Genomic DNA, 21,575 nt, shown 5'->3' with positions numbered 1-21,575 from the left:
GGCTTTGGTAATTATTTTCCTTTTCTGCAAAGATAATTTTCTGTGACTCCTTGATGTGGAGATATATCTGTGAAAATTAGTCCTTCAGGTTTCTTTGGAAAGTCTTTTACGGGAGGCATCCTTGATTTCCCCCTGCTATTAGGAAACAGGAGCACAGTTATTTCTGACAGGCGCACTTGGATTTTATTGCTGAATGTGCAAGTTATTAAATCTCTGGTTCTCGGTATTCTCATCAGTAAAATGGGGGTGAAAATATTCCCCTTACAGGATTGCTGTGGTGATTAAATGTGCTGATAATATGAAGTGCTTAGCATATTGTCTGAAGCATTTAAATGCTCAATAAAAGTAGACGTGATGAAGGTGATACGGAGGAGGAGGAGGTGGAGGCCACTTCAGTGATGTGTTTTTATCTATGTCAGAATTAGGACTTCCTGCAGCTGTAGTGTTCTCAGCTGCCTATCTGAGGATTATCATCTGAGTCTTGTGTGCATCTCCCAAAATACTTTATATAGACACACAATATGTGACTATCAAGGTTTCTGTAATTCTGGTGTAAAAAATGTCAATTTTTGTTCTAATTGCTTCAAGCAACGGTGGATAAGTGAAGTATAATGCAAAAAAAAATTTGCACTTAGTTAAAAATACTGTTTGTGTTATGTATATGTGATATGCATTTGATACTCAGTAATTTTTTTTTTATTAAACAGACCCATAATTAACATTGACTTCCTTTGATCTTTAAACATAATTATTATCCTTCCTGGTATGTTCAGTGCTGCTAAATTTCCTGATAGAATGAATAATATTGGATCCCTTCTCTGCTCCTTCCATAAATCCACATATTGGAACAACTTAACTAACTGGAGATAAAAATAATTTGGATAGATGGGCCCCAGTAATAACGCCCATGTAATTTAAAACTTTAATAGTCTTGAAAATGGATCAGAAGGCATAACCCATTAAAAGAAATGTTCATCAGTGCACTTGACCATTTTCTAGATGTGAAATAACTTTGAAGATAACCAGATCACATTTTAATCTCACACACTGCAACATACTCTGCATGTGTGTGTGTGGCTTTTTTTTAATGGATACTAGATAATTATTTTGGCATGTAAAATTAAAATTTAAGTAAAAATAAAACAGTATAGCTTACTGTAGATTTTTATTCTCAGTTGTAGGGGATAAACTTTAATAAACTTGTATTCTAAAACAAACTCTAAGGGAAAGAAGGTCTATTGGTAAATGTGTGGTTTCCATAAATAGGATTGACTAACTTTCTATCAGTATATGAGATTTTTGGTAAGAGTCACATGACTTTTTAGAGTTTGTGTGATATCTGGGCATAAGAGAAATAATGAGAGAGAAAAACTGGGCCCTTCAGTTCCGAATTTCCCTTCTTTGATCTAGACTTTATTGAAATCATTTGTTGCAACAGTTTGCTTAACCTGATTTCAGAATTCAGAAAAGCTGGCAGTATAATAATACATTGTTTCTGACCATTAACGTGCTTATTTGAGTCAAAGCCAAAACTAATAGTGTGAAAGGGGCCTTTTTGCAGATTCAAGCTAGGTTTACTATAATCCAAGACTGTGGTTAAGAACTGTGAGTTCAACATTTTGATGAAACACGTATTATAAGATCCCCAAAGCTTTACTTTACAACTTTGAGAACCTTGATGTGTGTGTGACAAATTTGCAAGACAACAAGATATAGCAGACTGGTTCTCTGGAGAATGGTTCTTCATGATATGTGACCATAATCACAGAGGCCTATTAAAGTCAGAGGTACTATAGCAAACACTGCTTCAGGGACTGGGAGATATTTCATATCTATGTACATATAATACACATACACACATGCACACATGTGCACCCCACAATGTTATATTTATTTACCACCTCCTGTGTGTATACACTGCTGCTTCTAATGCTGAACCCAAGAGTCTCATTCAGAATGCCTCCCTTATAGAAATTTGTTGTGTTTTTTTTGGTGTGATTTGTGTCACTTTTTGTTTTGTAGTTAAAATAGTGATTTTAAAAAATCAAGAGGAGATTTGAAGGGCTGATGAGACAAAGAGATTTTGCTTGTTAAAAGAAAACCCCAAAAGACAATGTGTGAGTGGAGACCAGTACTGCCAGCAGAGCTCTTTGTGAGTGGGCTGAAAGTAAAATGCCATCAGCCAAGAGGTTTAATGAAGTCCCACTACAGAATTTAACAAGAGAATGATTTGCGAGAATGGCTCCCTCTGCTAACTGTTCTGATCCAGTGGCATAAGTAGGATGCCAAGCTCCACTCCTGGGGACTTTTTATGCTATTTGATTTGATTGAGACCCAGCACTTTATGGTCTGAGTCTTTTCCTTTTTTTTTTCTGTTAAGAGAGATAAAGTAGAGAACTTATGTTCTTACTGTCTTTCAGAAATACCATTGTAACTGTAATGACTGTTGAAGGTGTGACTTTCTCAGATTTTTTTAGGTAGTCATAAAGGTTTTAGATTGCTTTCAGTTATTGCAAACAAATTGATATAAATCTTAAAAATTAATCAAAAGGAAAAACATTCACCACATGGTCTTCCCCAGAGAATTTGAAACACTCTCTTACTGTGTGTGCCAAGCAAGTATTTGAAGAATTAAGTAGAGCAGTCGGGCACAAGAAATAGTTGATACATAAGATGATTCATGACAAATAATGAGAACAGTACCACACTAGTAAATTGCACAAGGGTCTTCCATAATGGTCTGAGTTTATGTGCTTTATTCATCTACATAACAGTGGAAAATGCTTTCTGGTTGCCAGTTATTTAGACATAAAACTTAGCAACTGTCTTTAGAAATCTACATTGTGAAATAATGGCATCAATGTGGAAATACGTAATTTAGTTATGTGAATCTATACACTCTGAATTACTCAGCCTAAAAATGAAATTTGGAGAAATAAATCAACTTTTCCTTTCCTCTAGTAATTGCTGGGTAGCTCATTTTAAACATGAGATTGATTGTTTACAATTTCACATAACTTTAAGACTTGGGGTTTTTTTTGTGATAATGTCTATCATTTAAAGTAAAAGAATTAATTATAAGTTAATTCACATTGATATGTTTTATTTTATCCAGAATTGCTAGGACATAAAGTGACTGAGATCATTCTTTGTTTGAAAGACAATTACAAAGAGAAGAGCTGTAGACTATTTACTTTAAGGAGACCTTTTTCTTATGATGAGCCCAGGATAAATGAAATATGCAAGACATTGAAAATTTGACTTCGTGTGTCCATATGTTTTGATTTTTATATTATTTGCTTGCTATCATTTTAAATATTTTACAGGTGTACACAACATTATTATTATGCTGAACAGTATTCATTCATTCACAAATCATTTCAGCAGATTCCACACATAGGGTCATCACTAGAATAGCTACACTTCATAGTTATGTGGCAGCTGGTTTCCTTTGAGCCTTATTTCAGTAATTAGAAAGTATAGGTATTCTTTTCTTTTTTAAAAGATTCTGTATAAATTGGACTTTACTACTTTAGAATATGCCTTTAGTTTGCAAAACTGATTACAAAGCATCATGAGCCCTTTAATTTGCTTTTAACTGTTATTCTCAGGACTTGATAAATAACGTGCCAGTAAAAACACACCCGCAGAAAATACTAAAATAAGTACAAGATAAAATATATCTGAGTAATTGCTTTATAACAAATTTATGAGGGCAAGAAAATCCATAAATGGTTGTTAAAGTTAACTTTAGGACATTTGTTTTGGGTGGTCTATGTTATTAGGAGAGAACTTAGAATTAAAACGGGTAAATATGGCCATTTTACAAAGGTGCTTTTAAAAAGTTAACTTTATGCATGGTGGAATAGTCATTTGGAAGTGTTCTTTTTAGGTCATTTGTAAAGAGATGAGGTGTGCTCTTATATATTTCTTTAAGCTTTTTATTCCCCATAAATATACTAAGTTATTAGATAAAATTGATAAGTCATTTTGTCCTGATACAGGTCTCTCGGAAATAAATGTTAAATTATATAATATCTGTGCCACAGTTTTGAGATTTTGAATGTTAGACATGAATGATGTCTCACAAATAATTTATTTTGGCTCTGTTTTACAGATGAGAAAACTGAGGTCAGACATGCCTTTATACTTACTATACAGCAAACTGTGGGCATATGTCCTGGATACTTGACTGCATACATTTGACTTTTACAGTGGTTGTACTAAAATGTTCCATCACATCACTTTTCAGAGATGGAATTGACTGCTTTGACATTATTTTTCTACTAGAATATAAAATATAGCATGAGTCTTTTCCTCCCTCAAAACCTTTTTATATGCATGCAACCTGCCCATATGTGAGCAGAGTAATTATGTCCATGTTAATTTAATACATTGATACATGAATTGTGCATTTAAATATTTTTTTCAGTTGAGTGTAATTGCCATATATATTCAGGTATACAACAGTATGATTCAATATTTATATATATTGCATAATAATCACCAAAATAAGTCTAGTTAACATTGTCACCATATAGCTACAAAACAAAATAGAAATTCTTGTGATGAGGACTTTAAAGATTTAGTTTCTTAGCAACTTTCAAATATGTAAGACAGTATTATTAACTATAGTCACCATGCATTATATCCCCAGGACATTTATTTTTTAACTGAAAGTTTGTAACTTTTGACCCCCTTCACCGATTTTGCTCACTTCCCACCACCTGCCTCAGGCAGCCACCAAGCTGTGTATCTGTGAGCTTGTTTTTGTTGTTGTCATTGTTTGTTTTAAATTTCACTTAACAACGAGATCATACAGTATCTGTCTTTCTTTGTCTGCCTTATTTCCTTTAGCATAACGCCCTGAAGGTCTATTCATGCTGTCGCAAATGGTAGGATTTACTTCTTTATTTATGGCTGAATGATCCCATTGTATATACACACCACATTTCTTTATCTAGTCATCTGCTGATGTTCACTTAGGTTGTTTCCTAAGTGTCTTGGCTATTGTAAATAGTGTTGCAGTGTACATGAGGGTGCATAGATCTTTTTGAATTCTTGTTTTTGCTTTCTTTGGATAAATATTTAGGAGTGACATTGCTGGATCATATGGTATTTCTACTTTTAATTTTTTGAGGGCCCACCATACTCTTGTCTATAGTGGATGCACCAATTTACATTCCAGTGTAGGAGGGTTTCCTTTTCTCCACACCCTCTCCAACACTTATTTCTTGTCTTTGGATAGTGGCCATTCTAACAGGTATGGTGATAATATCATTGTGGTGTTGATATGCATTTACATGATGAGTGATGCTGAGCATCTTTTCATATATCTGTTGGCCATCTGTACATCTTAAGAAAAATGTCTGTTCAGTTCCTCTGACCCTTTTATAATAGATTATCTTGCTTTTTGTTGTTGAGTTGTATGTGTTCTTTATATATCTTTGATATCAATCTCTTATCAAGTATGTGATTTGGAAATATGTTCTCTTTCTCATTAGGTTGTATTTTCAGTTTGTTGATTTCCTTTGTAAATAATTTCTTTTAGAAAGTTATTTTGTTTAGGTCATAGAGATAAAACATTTCAGAACCAAAGTTATATTAGAATATTTTCTTTTAACAAACAAGGTAGGCATTGTAGTAAGAAGAGCAAGAATTTTAAGAGCTTACAGACCTGAATTCCAATCCCCCATTTCTTACCCAATGTGTGACCTTAAGAAAGTTACCTAATCTTCACTTACCCCCCTTTACAAAATTGTCATATTGAACTCTTTCCCACAGAGTTGATGGGAGAGTTTCTAGTATATGAGCTGACACATAGTTAGCTAATGTTGATGACTCTCTATTAAACTGAGATTTAGAAAGGTTATTTGATTTATGTAGGATAGACCTGATTAGTTTTGGAGAGGCTTGATCGAAAGTTGTTTAATTGTCAGGTGAGTAATTTTATCATTATACCATTGTGTACTTTAGCTCTAGACCCTCCATGAAATACACCAATCAAAGATAGCCATTAAAAATTTTCAAGTAAATAGATTCTTAAGCACTTTCTGTATACAAAACAGTGTGCTGGACACTAGGAAGTATGCGCAGATTAATAAGACATGCATCCTGCCTTCGTAGAACTTACTATTTTCTGGTAAAGAAAGAGGTATACACAGATATCTAGCATATCAGTAGAGTGTACATAGTAGATTTGAAAAGATAAAGATGTGACTGGGAAGGAGAGAGTACTTGCAACCAGGCAATGGGGACATTACTGTCATGCGTTCACTCTCAACAGGTATTTACAATGTAAGTCATATCTTCAATTTGGTAAGTTTTAGAGAAATGATGGCAAAGAAAATAGTTAAATACCCTCATTGGAGCCTATAGGCTAGTTTTGGAGACAGGCATTTATAGAATAATCATACAGATGTGTAATTTTAAGGACAAAAAGAAGGCCTATGGGGGTTAAGTTAGGGAGAGAAAGACAGAAGATAGGAGAAGAATTACATAGTAAGACCATGTTAAGGATTTTGCTTTTTTAAGAGCAAAGGAACCACATAGAAGGATTTTAAGCAAAAAATAAAACCAATAATCAAATTAGTTTAGTTTTGTTTTTAATCACTCTGACTGCATTGTGAGATCAGATTGGAGAAAAGCAAGACAGTAGTCAGGGAGCACTTTCAGACAGCTTGGGCCAGAGTGGTGGCAACAGAGATAGAAAGAGGTGGCTGACTGGAGAAATAGTTGTGAAATAAAAGCTATGAATTTGGTTATGTATTATTTATCTCAAGGGGGAAAGTCTAGGTTTCTGGCTTTCTAAATTGATTTAGGGAATATTTCATCAAAATTCTAACCCTGAGATCCTTTGTCAGGTGGCACACATATAGATTGCTGGGCAGTTACATTTCAATTTCAGAATCTGTAAGGCCAGAAAGTTAGTCAAATAATTTAATAACTGCTTTTTGGGAAATTGGGGACATTTTTAGAAGATGAATGAAAAGACTAAGAGTATTACTTTTACTAAGACCTATGATATGTCAGGCACGGTGCAAGTTACTTTGTGCATATTTGAGGAAAAATAATTATTTGTTACTATTCTGTTAAACTTTAAATTGAGTGGATAAGATAGAGCAAGTTTTCTCAGTCTTGGTACTATTGACATTTTCATATTGATCATTCTTTGTTGTGGGAGTTGATGTCTGTCCGCATCCCTGGCCCCTGTCCACCAGATTCCAGGAGCAACCCACTTCAGTTGTGGCAACCAGAATTGTCTCCAGAACCTTTGATCTACTGAGTAATTTGAGAGATTTGAGTGGAGGGGAAAAGTTCATAGTATTTTATGTATCCATTAAATATATTCTAAAAATGCTCCTCTCAATCACTCTATTTTTATGTCTGAAAAGCTGAAAGACACAATGACAGGCCTTTATGTCAAACTCAATCTTTTCCCTTAAAAAGAAATCATACCTAGTATTAAGATATCCTGAAAGTTTTTAATTATTAGAGGTATTATCATTCATGAATATCTATGCATATTTCTCTGACATAACAGTGGCTGGGTGTTGTCAGTTCAAATATAGATATCTTCACTACTTGAAAATTTGAGTATTCCTCTCTTTTAATAAAAATGGATTTCTCCCTCCAAAATTCTTGTCATGCACTACTTTACACCGTTCACATTCTTCTGGAATGTTGTATTTATAATTTTAGTCTATCAGATTCATTGATGAGTCCTGCTGTTCAAAAAGCACTGTATATGAGAATGAAAAAAAAATCACATCTTTTAAGGATTTAGCCACTAGTAATGAAAACTATCTATGAATTTTCCGAAGAATCCCCTAGTCAAGGTGATTTCACATGTAGCCCATCTAAGGAAGCTGCGCTTCTTTGATGTGTTCTAAAAGGATTAGTCCTACTATAGATAAATTCTCTTAACTCTGAAATCTGTAGTCATTCTAGAAGTTTAAAATACTTAAATTATTTTAGGCCCAAATAATCTGGCAGTCTCTTCTGTCATTATATTCTAAATTAATTGTACCGTTAGCTGTGAAGAATTTCAATATTTTATTTAACTTGTATGGATAAACACAAATATATTTGCCATTATACTCAGAAATTGAGATCTCAGTGTGAAAATAATGTTGTGCTTATTATGCTTTTTTACTTAGAATTTTCTGAAATATTTTTCATTTATCAAGTGAACTGTGCTTACCAAGGGTTTCATTAATTTAGAGTAAAATAAAAGAATATTTAACTGAAAAGATTATTTTGGGAACATTTTCTAGTGGAGTATACATTTGTATATACATAATCTGAAGGGGGCACAGGAATATATCCGTTGTTCTGCTTTGCCTCTGCATTTCCGTACTCAAAATCATAGTGTAGAAAGCACTTTAAGAGTCAACTACTCTATTCCTTTACCAGACAGGGTTATAGCTAAACTGTTGTGGCCAAATGGAAATACATCCCATTTTTAAAGACCTCTAGAGACATCACAGTTGGTAACCAATTCATGGTTCAGTAACCTTTACTCTTAATTTCTTCTTTTCTATATTTTCCTTAAGTCATTCATGCTGTTGCTTAGGCCTGTTATCTTCTTTTCTAGCCTAAGTAATTATCAAAACTGGCTGGTCCCTGTATTTATTAGACCTACTCTGAAGACTTCTTAACTATCTATCCATCTTACTTTCTCAGATCAAAATATTCTCCTCCTTCAGAAAGAGGAAATACATTTTTTATCTCTTCCTTCCTCCCTCCCTTCCTTCCTTCCTTCCATTTGTGTTTCTCTTTTCTTCTAGATCATTTTGTTTATACCTAAAGACAATTGTCTGAACAATGTACATTCTTAAAATATGGAGATTTCAAAGTAACTGAATTATCTGGAGCATTTTGACATCATATTCAAAAGAGGAAGAAAGTCTCTTATTCTAAGTGTGTGTGTATGTGAGAAAGATGCTCAATTTTTCCCATTTTAAAATTGCTTTATATGCCTATAATTCTTTTAACCCCCCACCCCCAACCCAAAAAAGGAAAACAGTATGCTTTCTATACAAACTCAGCCTTGTAGCAAATTCACTAATTCCTCACCCCTTTCCAACCAAACTCTCCAGTATTAAAGAAAAAAAATTAGAACTGTTAATGGAGATGAATTGTAATCTGCATAATGGGCTATGTTAAAAAAATAAAACCGCAAGTTTGAATCTCTTAAAAATATATATTTATTTTTCAAAGTTATTTTATCTTCCTATTTGACATATTACCAAAAAAGTATTTTTGTGAAAATATTATTTGTTCTCAGCTTTCAAAAAACTATTATTTCATTCAATTTGCAATGATTTCAAGTGATGAAATTATTAAAATTTGTTCACTTTAAGAAATGGTTGCACTTTTTTTTTGCTCAGAAAATGAACTTTTCAAGAGGTTTAAAATCTGCTTTCTTCTCACCTGTTAGTCCCATGTGTTTTTAAAAATAGAACTAAATATTCCTAAAAAACTTAATGTCATGAGGAATTCTTTAAAAAGAGTTTTTATATGTAGGTAGTAATGCTTTTGATAGTAATGATTTTAGATTGAATGGTTTCTGACCGTTTAAATGTAAAATCAAATACGTTTTATGTCCTGTTGCATCTAGTCCCCCCCTAACTGATTAACCAGTAGGATAAATTGTACAGACACTCAGACTGAGTTAAGAAGCCTGGAAGGCAGCCTTTGGTTAATCATCTGTGACCTTGAGAAAGTTATTTAACACTTTAGGAGGTTCTCCATTTCTCATGCAAAAAGGATAGGGTTAGACTGATAAAGTTAAGGTCACTTCTAGCTCTACCATTTTATGGTTTTATTGTTTTATTAGAGATAGAGACAGACAGGGTTTCCTCTTTCTTAACGAGAAAAGGGAGTTGGGGTAGAGATGCTCCCAGCTTTTAAAGCAGAAAGAAGTTGAGAAGAGTTACGAGGAAGGTGGGAGGGAGGCCATCCCTAAACCACAACCTTCAGAGCATAATGAATGGACAAATTACTCTGCTTTCTCTGATTCTGTCTGGACATATCTAACTGGGCAATAGTGGGCATTAACTGTTGTGTAGGGTCCTTGCTTTCTTTATGGAAAGAGAAAACCTTTGACCTGACCTTGAGAGAAATATGGAAAGGAGAAATTGAGCAAGCTTAAATTCCTGTCCTTTGTTCTTTAGAAGAGAAAGTTTGTAATGATAATTTCCTTCAAATTGGTAAAAGGATTTTAGGTGGAGGATATTAATGGCATTTATTTGTTTACTGAAACTAGAAAAAAGGAGGGGGTGTTAAATTGTGACAGGCAGCTTTTCATTTAGATAAGGGGAATCATTTCCTGACAGTCATGGTTGTTAAAAGCTTAAATGATCATTCAAATAGAACCATCTGGAAAACCTCCTGAAGTTTTGGAAGTTTCTATGTTCGATGCTGTTCTTAGGTAACTTCTTAGGGTCCTTAATAGACTGTGAAATATTTCCAATTATCATTTATCATTGATATGATATTCAGATGAATTAGCATGAAGTTTTTAAACCCAATGGATTTTAATTAATAAAAGATTCAACTCCTATGGTCTTAATTGTTGGTGAAACCTAAAAGCAAAGAAAAAGTACTTTTAAATTTTCTTTGAGCTGCTTCCTAGTACTTTTCTTATTTCTAACATGTTGGATATGTTTTAAATGTTTAAGGAATTTTAAAATACTGAAAATTTATGACTAGAAAATACTCAGAAATCATTCCTCCAGTCTCCTAACTTTAAATAAGGTTTAATTTTAACTGCATCAGTCTAATAAGATCAAGTTTATTTTCACAGGTTACCTGAAAAGATACTTCTACTTTTTGTTTCTTCAAGGCAAAATTTTATTGCTACAGTTTGTCAGGTTGTCTCTCTTGTTCCTAGATATTTCTTCTTGTCATTTAAGACTTCATCTTTAAAGTTTCAAGAAGTATTAAAACCAAATCTAATTGACTCTGTTTACATTTTCAAATTTGGATAGCATAGTTGTTGATGCTATGATAAACACTGTACCTGAGTAAATGAGAAAGATTTTTTTTTAACTTTTCTGGCCTGAGTGAATGAAAAATTTTGCTTAAAGTTTTTCTTTAGAATGAAAAAGAAGACATTATTTCAGTCATGTTGAAGGGAATGTGGTTCTCAATTACCATTAGACTTTGCATATGTGGTAACAATAGGCAAGTGAACTTTTGTCTCTGTTTTAAAAACTGTACTATTTTACAGCAACAGTGTTTGGCATAGTTCATTTATTTAAACTACGTAAATGCATATCAAGTCTAATTAATTTTCACTTGCTGAAAGACATGGGGGTTATTTATTTGAGTAAATGTATTGTGAATATCTACTGGACTATTATTAGAAAGTTCTGCATTTTACAGTAATTACCTTTATTTCTAAAAAAGCAAAACAAAACCATTTTTTCTAGTATTTTAAGTATGTATTACTTGAACTTTCTGTATTAAAATGTTTCAGCCTTGAAAATAATAACATGATTATGACTTTATTAGACAGGGTTATAAAATCTCCTCTGTTTTCATAATGTGTTCATGTATTTGTGTGTTTTTCTCAATTAAAAGTATGCAAGAATTTAAATATAATGCCTTTAAATATCTTTACTACTCAACCTATGGTCATGGACCAGCAACACCTGGGTGCTTATTAGAAATGCAAAATCTTAGGCCACACTCCTGACCTATAGAAAGACAATCTGTATTTTAACTAGATTTTAATGTGGTATGCTTATTCAAGTATGAGAAGCTCAGGTTTCATAGAATATCATTGGCAGCATGAAATGTTTAACATTAATCTACTGGTGGAGTTATAGGATTTAACACTCTTTATCTTTGATTAAGATGCTTGATTGCTATTCTAAGTAGCATTAGCAGTTAAGATTTATAGTGTTTTTAAAACCTATTACATGTACAGTTATCTAACTTTGTCATCTGGTAGCCAAGTGTAATGTCATTGAAAGTGTTTTATGATTTTATAGCTTTCATCCATTGTAGCTCTCATTTAATTATAGAAGAGATTTTTTAAAGATTCATTTATAATTTTTTTTAATTATTCATAATTATTCTTAAAATGCTAACAAATATTCATTCATGGGCAATATGAACCATATATCCAAATATTTATTGGATATCTTGTTTGAAAGAAATATCATTGTTAAGTCAAATCTTATTACTTCTTCTGTTTCACTTTCTGTCTCTTTATTTTTATTTATTCCATGTTTTCTTTTTTTTTTTGTTTTAGTTGGGTCTGGTAAGTTGACATTTTATTGGCCATCTTCTAATCACCGTGTCACTGTGACTGGAACTTCTCTTCCCCTTTCCATCCATACCCTTCCATGTCCTTCAACCAATCAGCCTCCATGTTTCACTTGTCATTGGCCACAAAGACAGACTGCACAGAATAAAGTCTGCAGGAAGTATGGGTAACTGTGACAAAGAGTAAAGGTAATGGGGTTGCTAACTTTATGTCTTATTAAGTGATATGTGATCTGCATCCTTGTATTTTTTTTCTCTCCTTAAAAAAGTGATAATGTACACTTATTTTATAGTCCTGTGTTTTATAGGACTATGTCTTGGTTAAGTACTATTTCATTTTAAAGCTTCTAAGATAAACAAACAAAAATAGGTGCCCAGAAAAGAAATTTTTTTTTCTTTTGGTTCAAAATACGTTTATGAATTCATGTCTGTCTACCTGAGTTTTTGCAACTGTTGTTCAGTAATAATCCTGAAGTCCTGTTGGTGTATAACCTTGCTCTTACAGATGTTTGCACTCATTTTCATTTCTATGTGTCAGATTCATTTCATTTTATGTAAGAAATAACCTCATGATGTGTCCAAATTTATCAAAGTTTGCTTTGATAGGCATTTGTCCTCATGTAAATAAAGACTCATTAGGTTTGTAAGTACTTTCATAACCAGTATGTTGGAGAAGGTCCATTCACTCTTTAAAAATGCTGGAGCACCATTTTGGGGGAATTTTGCTTGAGTATGCTATGTGGTGTGCCAAGGAGTAATCTTCACCCTAAAAGAGTCTCCCTACTTTTTTAGGTAAAAAGCTACACAAATATTATAAAGATATCATTTAATACTAATATAGAAAGGATAGACTGTTCAATAACGGTGATGTAATAATGGGCTATTTGAAAAAAAATAGCTCTCCATGTACTACCGTGTATACAGAAATATACACATGGATTGAAATTTAAACCTAAAAAGTAAAGACAAAAATACAAGATGTTAATGGAGGTGAATATTTATATAATATACTTTATTGCCTATTATATATCTATATTATGTAGTTTTATTCATTAAAATAACAACAAAAAATGCTTAACCCAATTAGGAAGACTGTAATAAAATGGAAAAGTGTATCTGCAACATATATGATAAATAGACAAAATTTTAGTCTACAATAGTTCTTAGGAAAAAAAAGGATAATCATAGGAACACAATATCCACAACAAATAGGGTATCAGTGGCAAGGTAATGTGAGGGTAAATGTTTAATCTCATTAATATAGAAATGCTAATTTATAGGAGATTCTATTGTCAGTTTGGCAAAGATATGAATGCTCAGTGTTTGTGAGATTTCCCTGTTAGAGAAAATGCCAGTTGAAATAATCTTAAATATAACTAAGATGGATGTTAATGTCATCTCTGTTTTTTAATTGTGAAAATTAGAAATAATCCAAATTCAAAAACAATAGATTGACTAATATTTTAAGGTAATTTGTATATGGCTTACTAAGGAATCATTAAAATGCTTTGTAGACTATTTTAAAACAATATGGTCCAGTTTGCATGGTTGAGTTGTGGGTGGATTTTCATTCTTGTCTAGTTTTCTAAACACTGACTATTTGACATTGATTATTTTTAATCATAGCAAGTTCAAATGTGGTAGCCTTTGATAAATATTCCAACATTTGATCAGAAACATCAAGTAGATGGATGTGATGAATGGCCTTCTCATTCTAAATATATAGATGATGATGATAAATTGATAGATAGATGTATATTTAATCCATTTATATTTTTTCATAGAGATATATCTATACCTAATATTTAATATACATATTGAAAAGTATTTTTTTAAGTTATATTTCTAAGACATATCTTGTGGCTGATGTCACTGTTGATGTTGGCTTGAGAATATGCCTACAAAACACAGTAAATTCATTTCCAGGCTAATGTCCTCTGTGGAAGGATTGCTGCAGGATAAATGTAGCATACAGGTTTGTATCCTGCATTCCCAAATAAGTCTTTGAGGCTTGAGGAGAGCTGGCATTTTATTAAAGAAACATGGATTCTGGCACACATTATTAGACATGCTTCTGAGATTTAGGAAAGAGACCACCAAAGTTTTTACTTGTCTAAATGATATGAACGTTTATATTTTCCTACTCAAATTCCCTGCATATTGGAAAGTCATATTCTCCCATTCATTTAATTAATCATTTGGTTTTCTTTCTTTGAAACAAACCAAACTCCATTATGGATTTAGTTTATTATACCATCAGTCCTTTCAATTTCTTGGTCTGATTTCTCTATATCAGTTGTTTCAACACTTAACTAAGGAATCAAATGTTCCTATGTGGATGTACATGGAGGAAAATCCCCAAACAGTGATGTACATGCCTGTTTTTATACCTGGATAATGATAGTGTTTGCCAAATCCATGAGTAAACTACTCAGTTACAATCAGAGTTCTGAAAAAATTTTAAGCTAGAACTTCAGCGTTACCAAACTGAGACTAAACAGTACCTCCTAACTTTGTATTTTCTTCCCTATAAGTCATGGGATGTTTGAAGGCATTTGACCTGATTTTCAGGTATCCTATAATTTTTTATTTAAATGGTATAATTTTTAGTAAACCTCAATTAAAAATAAAAAGAAAGTATACAAGAAAGAACACGAATCTAGAAGTTACTTCAGTTTTGCCCCATGTAATCTTTGGCATGTTGTTTTATATATCCCCTTTTTTAAGGGGCTAATATATCACTTTTTATATTTTTAAAATAAAATTCATATATAATATATATTATAAATGTTGGTAGATATGTCTTAAATGCAATCGACAAGAAAATATTTAGCAAGAAAAAAGTACTCTTTCAAACCCTCACCTTCATTAACTAAGAAATCATATTCTTGTGAACAGAGTGGTAATATTTGTGGACATGATCTGAATATAATTTTGATTCATACTCACTTTAAAGAGTTATCCTAAGTGACTGACATAAGTAACTAAAAGTACTTTTAAAGAGAAGGTTAGAAATAATGGAACAGTCTTAAACAGTGGATTAAGGGAACCCTATCCTGTAGAAACTGTTAAATGTCTGATTTGAAAGGTTCACTTCAATTTGAACTGAGACAAGAGAGGAGAATAATTAGGTGTTTCAGACAGCTGATAAGGAATGAATCTGAGCAGTGTAAACAGCAGTAAAAAGACCTACATTCAGTGTACATTTTTCCAAGCATGAAGCTCAGTCCCAAACAAGCTTCTTCCCCAGGAGTGACTGCATCAGCACACCTACTGTTTGCAACTGCCCTTCACTCTCAGTGGAACTGACACAATTTTCTGACACTCCGTTTACTGCTGGATGGAGTGGCCATATAAGTCTGTATAAATCAAACAGTTTGGACAAAGCTGGCAGTATTTATAATGTCAGGATGAGCAGATGTTTCAAATTTGTCCTCATTTCCATATATATTCTGTTTGAACATGCCCCTGCCTATGTAAATGAAGGAGGCATTTGACCCCACTATTGCTTTAGATTCATTTCTGTTCAAGTAATTCAAGTAATGGGACTGAGGATTTTAAAGGGTTTTAATTTGCATGGTAGCATTTCAGGGGCTTTTGAGTTAAATTAAAATAATTTTAAGACCTGCGTACATCAGGAGGTCCTTGTGTGTATGATAAAAGTCCATTCACCTTTAAGTAGCTCTAAATGGGAAAATACACTTATTCATACAAATTTCAGATGGACATTGAATGGGCAGGGTCAAACAGTAGTTCGAGGATTCTTTTTAATATAGAGGTTAATCTTAGAAGGTCAGATAATGAAAAACCTCTTCACAAAACAACTCTCTTCCATTCATAAATATGCACTTAATAATTTAGCTTCATTGAATTAAGGATGGGAATTAGTACATTAGGTACTACAGCACATAATGAGTTGTATAAAATAATTGCAGCACTTGGGATATGAGCAAATTGTCTCAATTAGGACAATAACTACATGTTTCTGACTCCGTGTAATTTGTGTTTCTGCTCCTTTAGAACCTCCACATTTTGTTGTGAAACCTCGTGATCAGGTTGTTGCCTTGGGCCGAACTGTAACTTTTCAGTGTGAAGCAACTGGGAATCCTCAACCAGCTATTTTTTGGAGGCGAGAGGGGAGTCAGGTATGATCTCGTTCTAATATTTCAATCATCAAAGATGAGTGCCAGATCTGTAAGAAAAAACAACACATTATTCAGTCATATAGCTGCCACTGCATCTTTAAGAGAACTGAGAAATCTCTGAGTGTCCTAGAAACCTTCAGCAATGAGATGAAAAAATTTCTTTTATTGTTTGAATTCTCAAAGCAGTTTTCCCTGCCTAATTTTGATACACTGAGTGATACATAGAATAGTAATTGTTTTATATGAAATTTAACTTTATTTCCAATTCAGCCAAATTAAAAACATAATTAAATTAAGTCTGCTGTTTACATGTCTGTAATTATATATTAAAAGAGATTTACACATATTTAAAACAGAGATAATTATTCGGTGCAATTTCTCAGAAGCACCAGGAATCTAAGGTGTCTTCTTCACTACTTTATGTTTTAGTTTATATATATGTATAAAATCAATTATAGATTCATCAAAGTATATGAAATTATCTTTTACATAAATGATGTGTATTTCAATATATTCTGATTCTTAGAAAACTATCATATGTGATCACCATTTGCTATCAAATCCTACTCTCTATTTTATAAACCAGACTTTTCTATATACAATGAAACTAGAATATAGAGATCTATGCTCTTACAAACTCTAAGGTTCACTACTGGGCTTTGGAACAACTTGATAGGGGTTACTGAACTCTTAATAATGAATGGCTAACATAGATACTTCTTACAGGCTAAAGTGATATCCTTGAACTTAATTTGTCAGAATGTGCTTAAGTTTTAATTTTGTTTATATATTAAAGACTTAGGGTTTATAACCCCAGTAATCATATACATATGTGAAGCAAAGCTTTTGACTTTGTTTTAGTTAAATAATATAAAACTTTTTACTCTATTGACACCTGATATCCTTTGATGTCTAATATTGTTTGAAACAGATCATTATGAATGCACATAGCAATATTCAGAATTCATTTAAATTTTCAAATGACACTATTTAAGGCTAAATCATTAAACCTTGTATATTTACATGTTTATGTGTATATGTGTATGTGTGTATATTTATATATGTGTGTGGTGTATTTGTGTATATATTTGTATATCTATTGATAAATATATATGTATATATCTCAAAATATTGGGACCTAGCAATTAACCTATTGTTATTCTTTTCTCCCAAATTCTGGGTTTACAGAATCTTCTATTTTCATACCAGCCACCACAATCATCCAGCCGGTTTTCCGTCTCCCAGACTGGTGACCTCACTATTACTAATGTCCAACGATCTGATGTTGGTTATTACATCTGCCAGACTTTAAATGTTGCTGGAAGCATCACCACAAAAGCATATTTGGAAGTTACTGATGGTAAAGTAGAGTCTGTTATTTCAAAATCTCCAAGTTTGACTTAGGGTCTAAAGAGAGTGCCAGTAAATACATTTATGTTCAACTTTGTATTCTTTCTTATAGCTATTTTAGTATAAAGCTGAAGAGGCTGTCAATAGAAAGATTAAGTCTAAAGTCATTCTTATTTTAACTTAGTTGCACTGTAAACTTCTAGCATCAAGTTAGACTCATAAAAGCAAGAAATGATACAAGAAAAAGTTTATACTGAATAGTTATACATAGGAATGTATTCATATTTTGGAAAAGAAAGTTATTTTAAAATATCTTACTGTAAAAGATCATCCATTTTCTTTCCTTCAAATTAAACAAGATGAATTGCTGTTAAATCCAACTCACAACTGATGATAATAAACAAGTTTTTCTTAATGTGATTTTGTTATATTCATCAATTCCCCTAAATATGATCAATTAATGCCAAATATGTTATGAAGACATAGTGATGGGGAAAAAGTCACCAAACTGTAAGGTGGAAACTAGTAAAAATTTGAGGAGAAACTATACATTCCAGATACATATTTTTGTCAGATATGTGTATTATAAGTATTTCCAGCCATTCTCTTGATGATGATTATAAGTTGATGTACCTTAAGGACCAATGTATTTTTTTTTCTTTTATACTTGGTGCTTTCATTTCCTGTCCTACCTTGAAGACATGAAGATGTTCTCTTGTTTTTTCCTAGAAGCTGTATTGCCAGTAATTTTAAGAGTTAAATTTTAATCCATCCTAAATTAATTTTTGTGTGTGGTATAAAATAAATGCTAAATTACTTTTTTTTCTCCCTTATGTGGATACTAATTGTTCCAACATCATTTATTGAAAAAACAATCTTTTTGCAGTGAACTGTAGTGGTATCTTTATCATAATTCAAATGCATGTAAATTTTTGGGCCTACTTCTGTTCTCTCTCTTCTGTTTATATTAACCTATTTATGCCAGTATATATGGTCATAATTATTGTAATGTTATAGTAAAGTCTTACAAACTGATAATGTAGGTATCAAATTTTTGGATTGGCTCTCAGAGGCCCTCTGCATTTTCTCATAAATTTTAAAACCAACTTGTCAATTTCCGTACACATACATACACATCCTAAACAAACAAATCTGAAATTTTAATTTTCACTACACTCAAAGTATTGAACAATTTAAGGATAACACCTTAACAATCTGAGCCATTCAACTTAGGTAAATGGTATTTATTCCATATGTATATATTGATTTATTTAGATCTTTATTTATCTCAACAATATTTAATAGTTTTCAGGATATATGTCTTGCTGGAAATATTTTGACAGATTTATGCTTATGAATTTATGATTTTTTAATGTAAATGATGTATAATTTTCTTATGGTATTGTTTGAGGCAATATATATAATTTTTTAATATATTAACCCTGTATCCAGCAACTTTGCTATATCCACTCATTATTTCTAAGAGTTCACAGGTAGATTATCTTGCATTTTCTATGAACAAAATTTGTCAACTGCAGAAAAAAGCAGTTTTACTTCTTCTTTCCAATATTTACACCTTTTATTTCTTTTACTTGTCCTGCATTGTCTGTGATCTCCAATATAAGGAGTAAAGTTGGCAATAGTGGACATATTTTTCTTGATCCTAACCTAGGGAAAACACATGATTTCTTTATTATTGCTTCAGTAAGTATAATGTAGTTTAAGATTTTATGGATATCCTTTGAAAACTCAAAAAAGCTCTAGAGGAATTTTTTAATACATTAATTTCATTATTTTGTTTCCTAGTGCTCTCAGGGTAAGGTTTATGTTCATTTATATACTTCACAGTTCATGATCTGACCTCTGCAGGCTCAGCTCTGAATACCGCGTTGCTCACATACCCTAATTTTGTGTTTGCTATGCTTTTCCTTTGTCCTAACACTTCTGTACATGCTGTTTCTTTTGACTTGACATTTCACTTCCTTCCAGAAGCATTCCCTAACTCCTCAAATATGGGTACTGTGTTCCCCCTACTGCCTTATTTAAATAGGTTGTATCCTGTATATTCCTATCTTCTCTTTTTCTTTTCCTGTGTTTTTCACTTGACTCTGACAAGAACAGAGCTCTGTCCAGTCAAGTTAAACAAAAAGCCAGTATCCACCAAAGTCTCACATATGGAGGAGGCTGAATAGGTATTTTCTGAATGAGTGGATGAAGCCAAGGAGGAAGAAACGAACAGCTATTTCTTGATTAAATCAGAGTTCAAAATTAGGATTCTCTCATTCAAAAATCTTAACTCTTACTCGTGTCTATGGTATATATTATATAGGTACTGGCTATAATAAGTTAAATGATCTAAAATGTTTTTACAGTTTCTTACATACATTACAGCTATCAAATGATGGTTGTGAAGACCATGTAATAAATATAATAATGATCAATATAATAATTATGTGAAGAAAGTGTTGATACCACACTGCCACTACCACAATTAACTTAGAATTACACATACATTTATAATTGCAATTTTATAAAGCAGCTTGCATATATATAAGCAACTTGTATATGGTGTACATGAAAAAAGGCCAAAGAAAACTGTGGTCAAATATGTTCATGTATCTCCTTTTATTCTCATAATTAATAATTGTAAGCCAAGCTTTCTGTGTTCCATCTGACATGGTATTATCATGAATTGTTATATTGATGAGACTAGATCAAGCATAGCAACTTTTACTAAACTAAAACTAAACTTAAACTAAAAACACTGAATTCGTGGATTTGGGGTACATCCCTAGTAGCCATTTCACTCCTAACACTAAATGTCCTGTAGCTTATAATCTCCAGGGAGATATAAGCTGGTTTTTTGTTTGCTGTGGTGATACAGTATTTTTAGTTTCATTTTCTATCCTTCAGAGTTTGCTGATATGGTACAAACAACTCACAACTATGGACTCCTTCTTCATGGGTAGCCTATAAATATTTGCTTTATATATATAGGTATAACAAGACTACCAAATGTCAGCCACTCTGTTATGTAATATCGGTATTTATACATTACCAAGTCAAGCCAAGAGGATAGCTAGTAGGCAGAATAATTTCCAAATATTATTAGACTGTAGCTTCGTGACCTTTCTTTATTGTTTGCAAACAGAGCCAAGGTAAAGGGAGAGTAAAGCATGAGGCCCAGAATATGGTGGGGCAGCAGCTGTCTGAAATGTTTTGCCCCTGTAACCATAGCCTGCCACAATAGCATTGGACTCAAAAACATAGAAATGTCTATCACCTATTTATTTGAAAATATTTCTTCTCTTTATTACTGGAATATAAGAACAAATACTTTATGATTAGTAAATGATATATAAGTTTAAAATCACTTGTATTCTTCTCTCAAAATTTATTGATATGCAGTTAAAAGAGTGTTAACTTACTCAGAAAAGGAAAAGATTTGCCAGTTACTAACTATTCAATTTGGACAAGTCACTTGAAATTTCAAAATTTCACTTCCCTAAAATGTGATGTTATTTTTACAGCCTAACTCATAGGTTTGTGAAGTATGTTTATAAACTAATGGCAATTGTGATAAGTATCTCTGATGTTGTGTATGATTATGAATTTTTCAGACTTAAACCAATCAGTGTATATATTTTATTTTGTATTCTTTTTCCCTTAAAATTATTTTACAAATATATATGTATTAACATAGTCTTCATTATTTTTGATAGCTTTTTTTTGAGATGATAAAATATTGCTTCTAATGATATACCCAAATTTTTTAGGATTCTTAAATCTTTCATTTAATGT

At 32.2% G+C, this 21,575-nt stretch overlaps 1 protein-coding gene across 8 annotated transcripts in view; it reads left to right on the top strand.

The window, feature by feature from the left end:
• Positions 1 to 21,575, top strand: part of ROBO1 (roundabout guidance receptor 1) — a 1,078,818-nt gene that overhangs the window by 983,562 nt on the left and 73,681 nt on the right. For all 8 annotated transcript variants that reach the window (XM_057501821.1, XM_057501817.1, XM_057501808.1 and 5 more), the window contains 2 exons: positions 16,300 to 16,424; positions 17,613 to 17,784. In XM_057501821.1, the coding sequence (XP_057357804.1) occupies positions 16,300 to 16,424; positions 17,613 to 17,784 (297 nt within the window). The remainder of the gene's footprint in view (positions 1 to 16,299; positions 16,425 to 17,612; positions 17,785 to 21,575) is intronic.

This window comes from Manis pentadactyla, chromosome 1 (genome assembly GCF_030020395.1).
Source record: "Manis pentadactyla isolate mManPen7 chromosome 1, mManPen7.hap1, whole genome shotgun sequence".
Taxonomy (NCBI): Eukaryota; Metazoa; Chordata; class Mammalia; order Pholidota; family Manidae; genus Manis; species Manis pentadactyla.
This window is presented reverse-complemented; position numbering and strand designations above follow the sequence as displayed.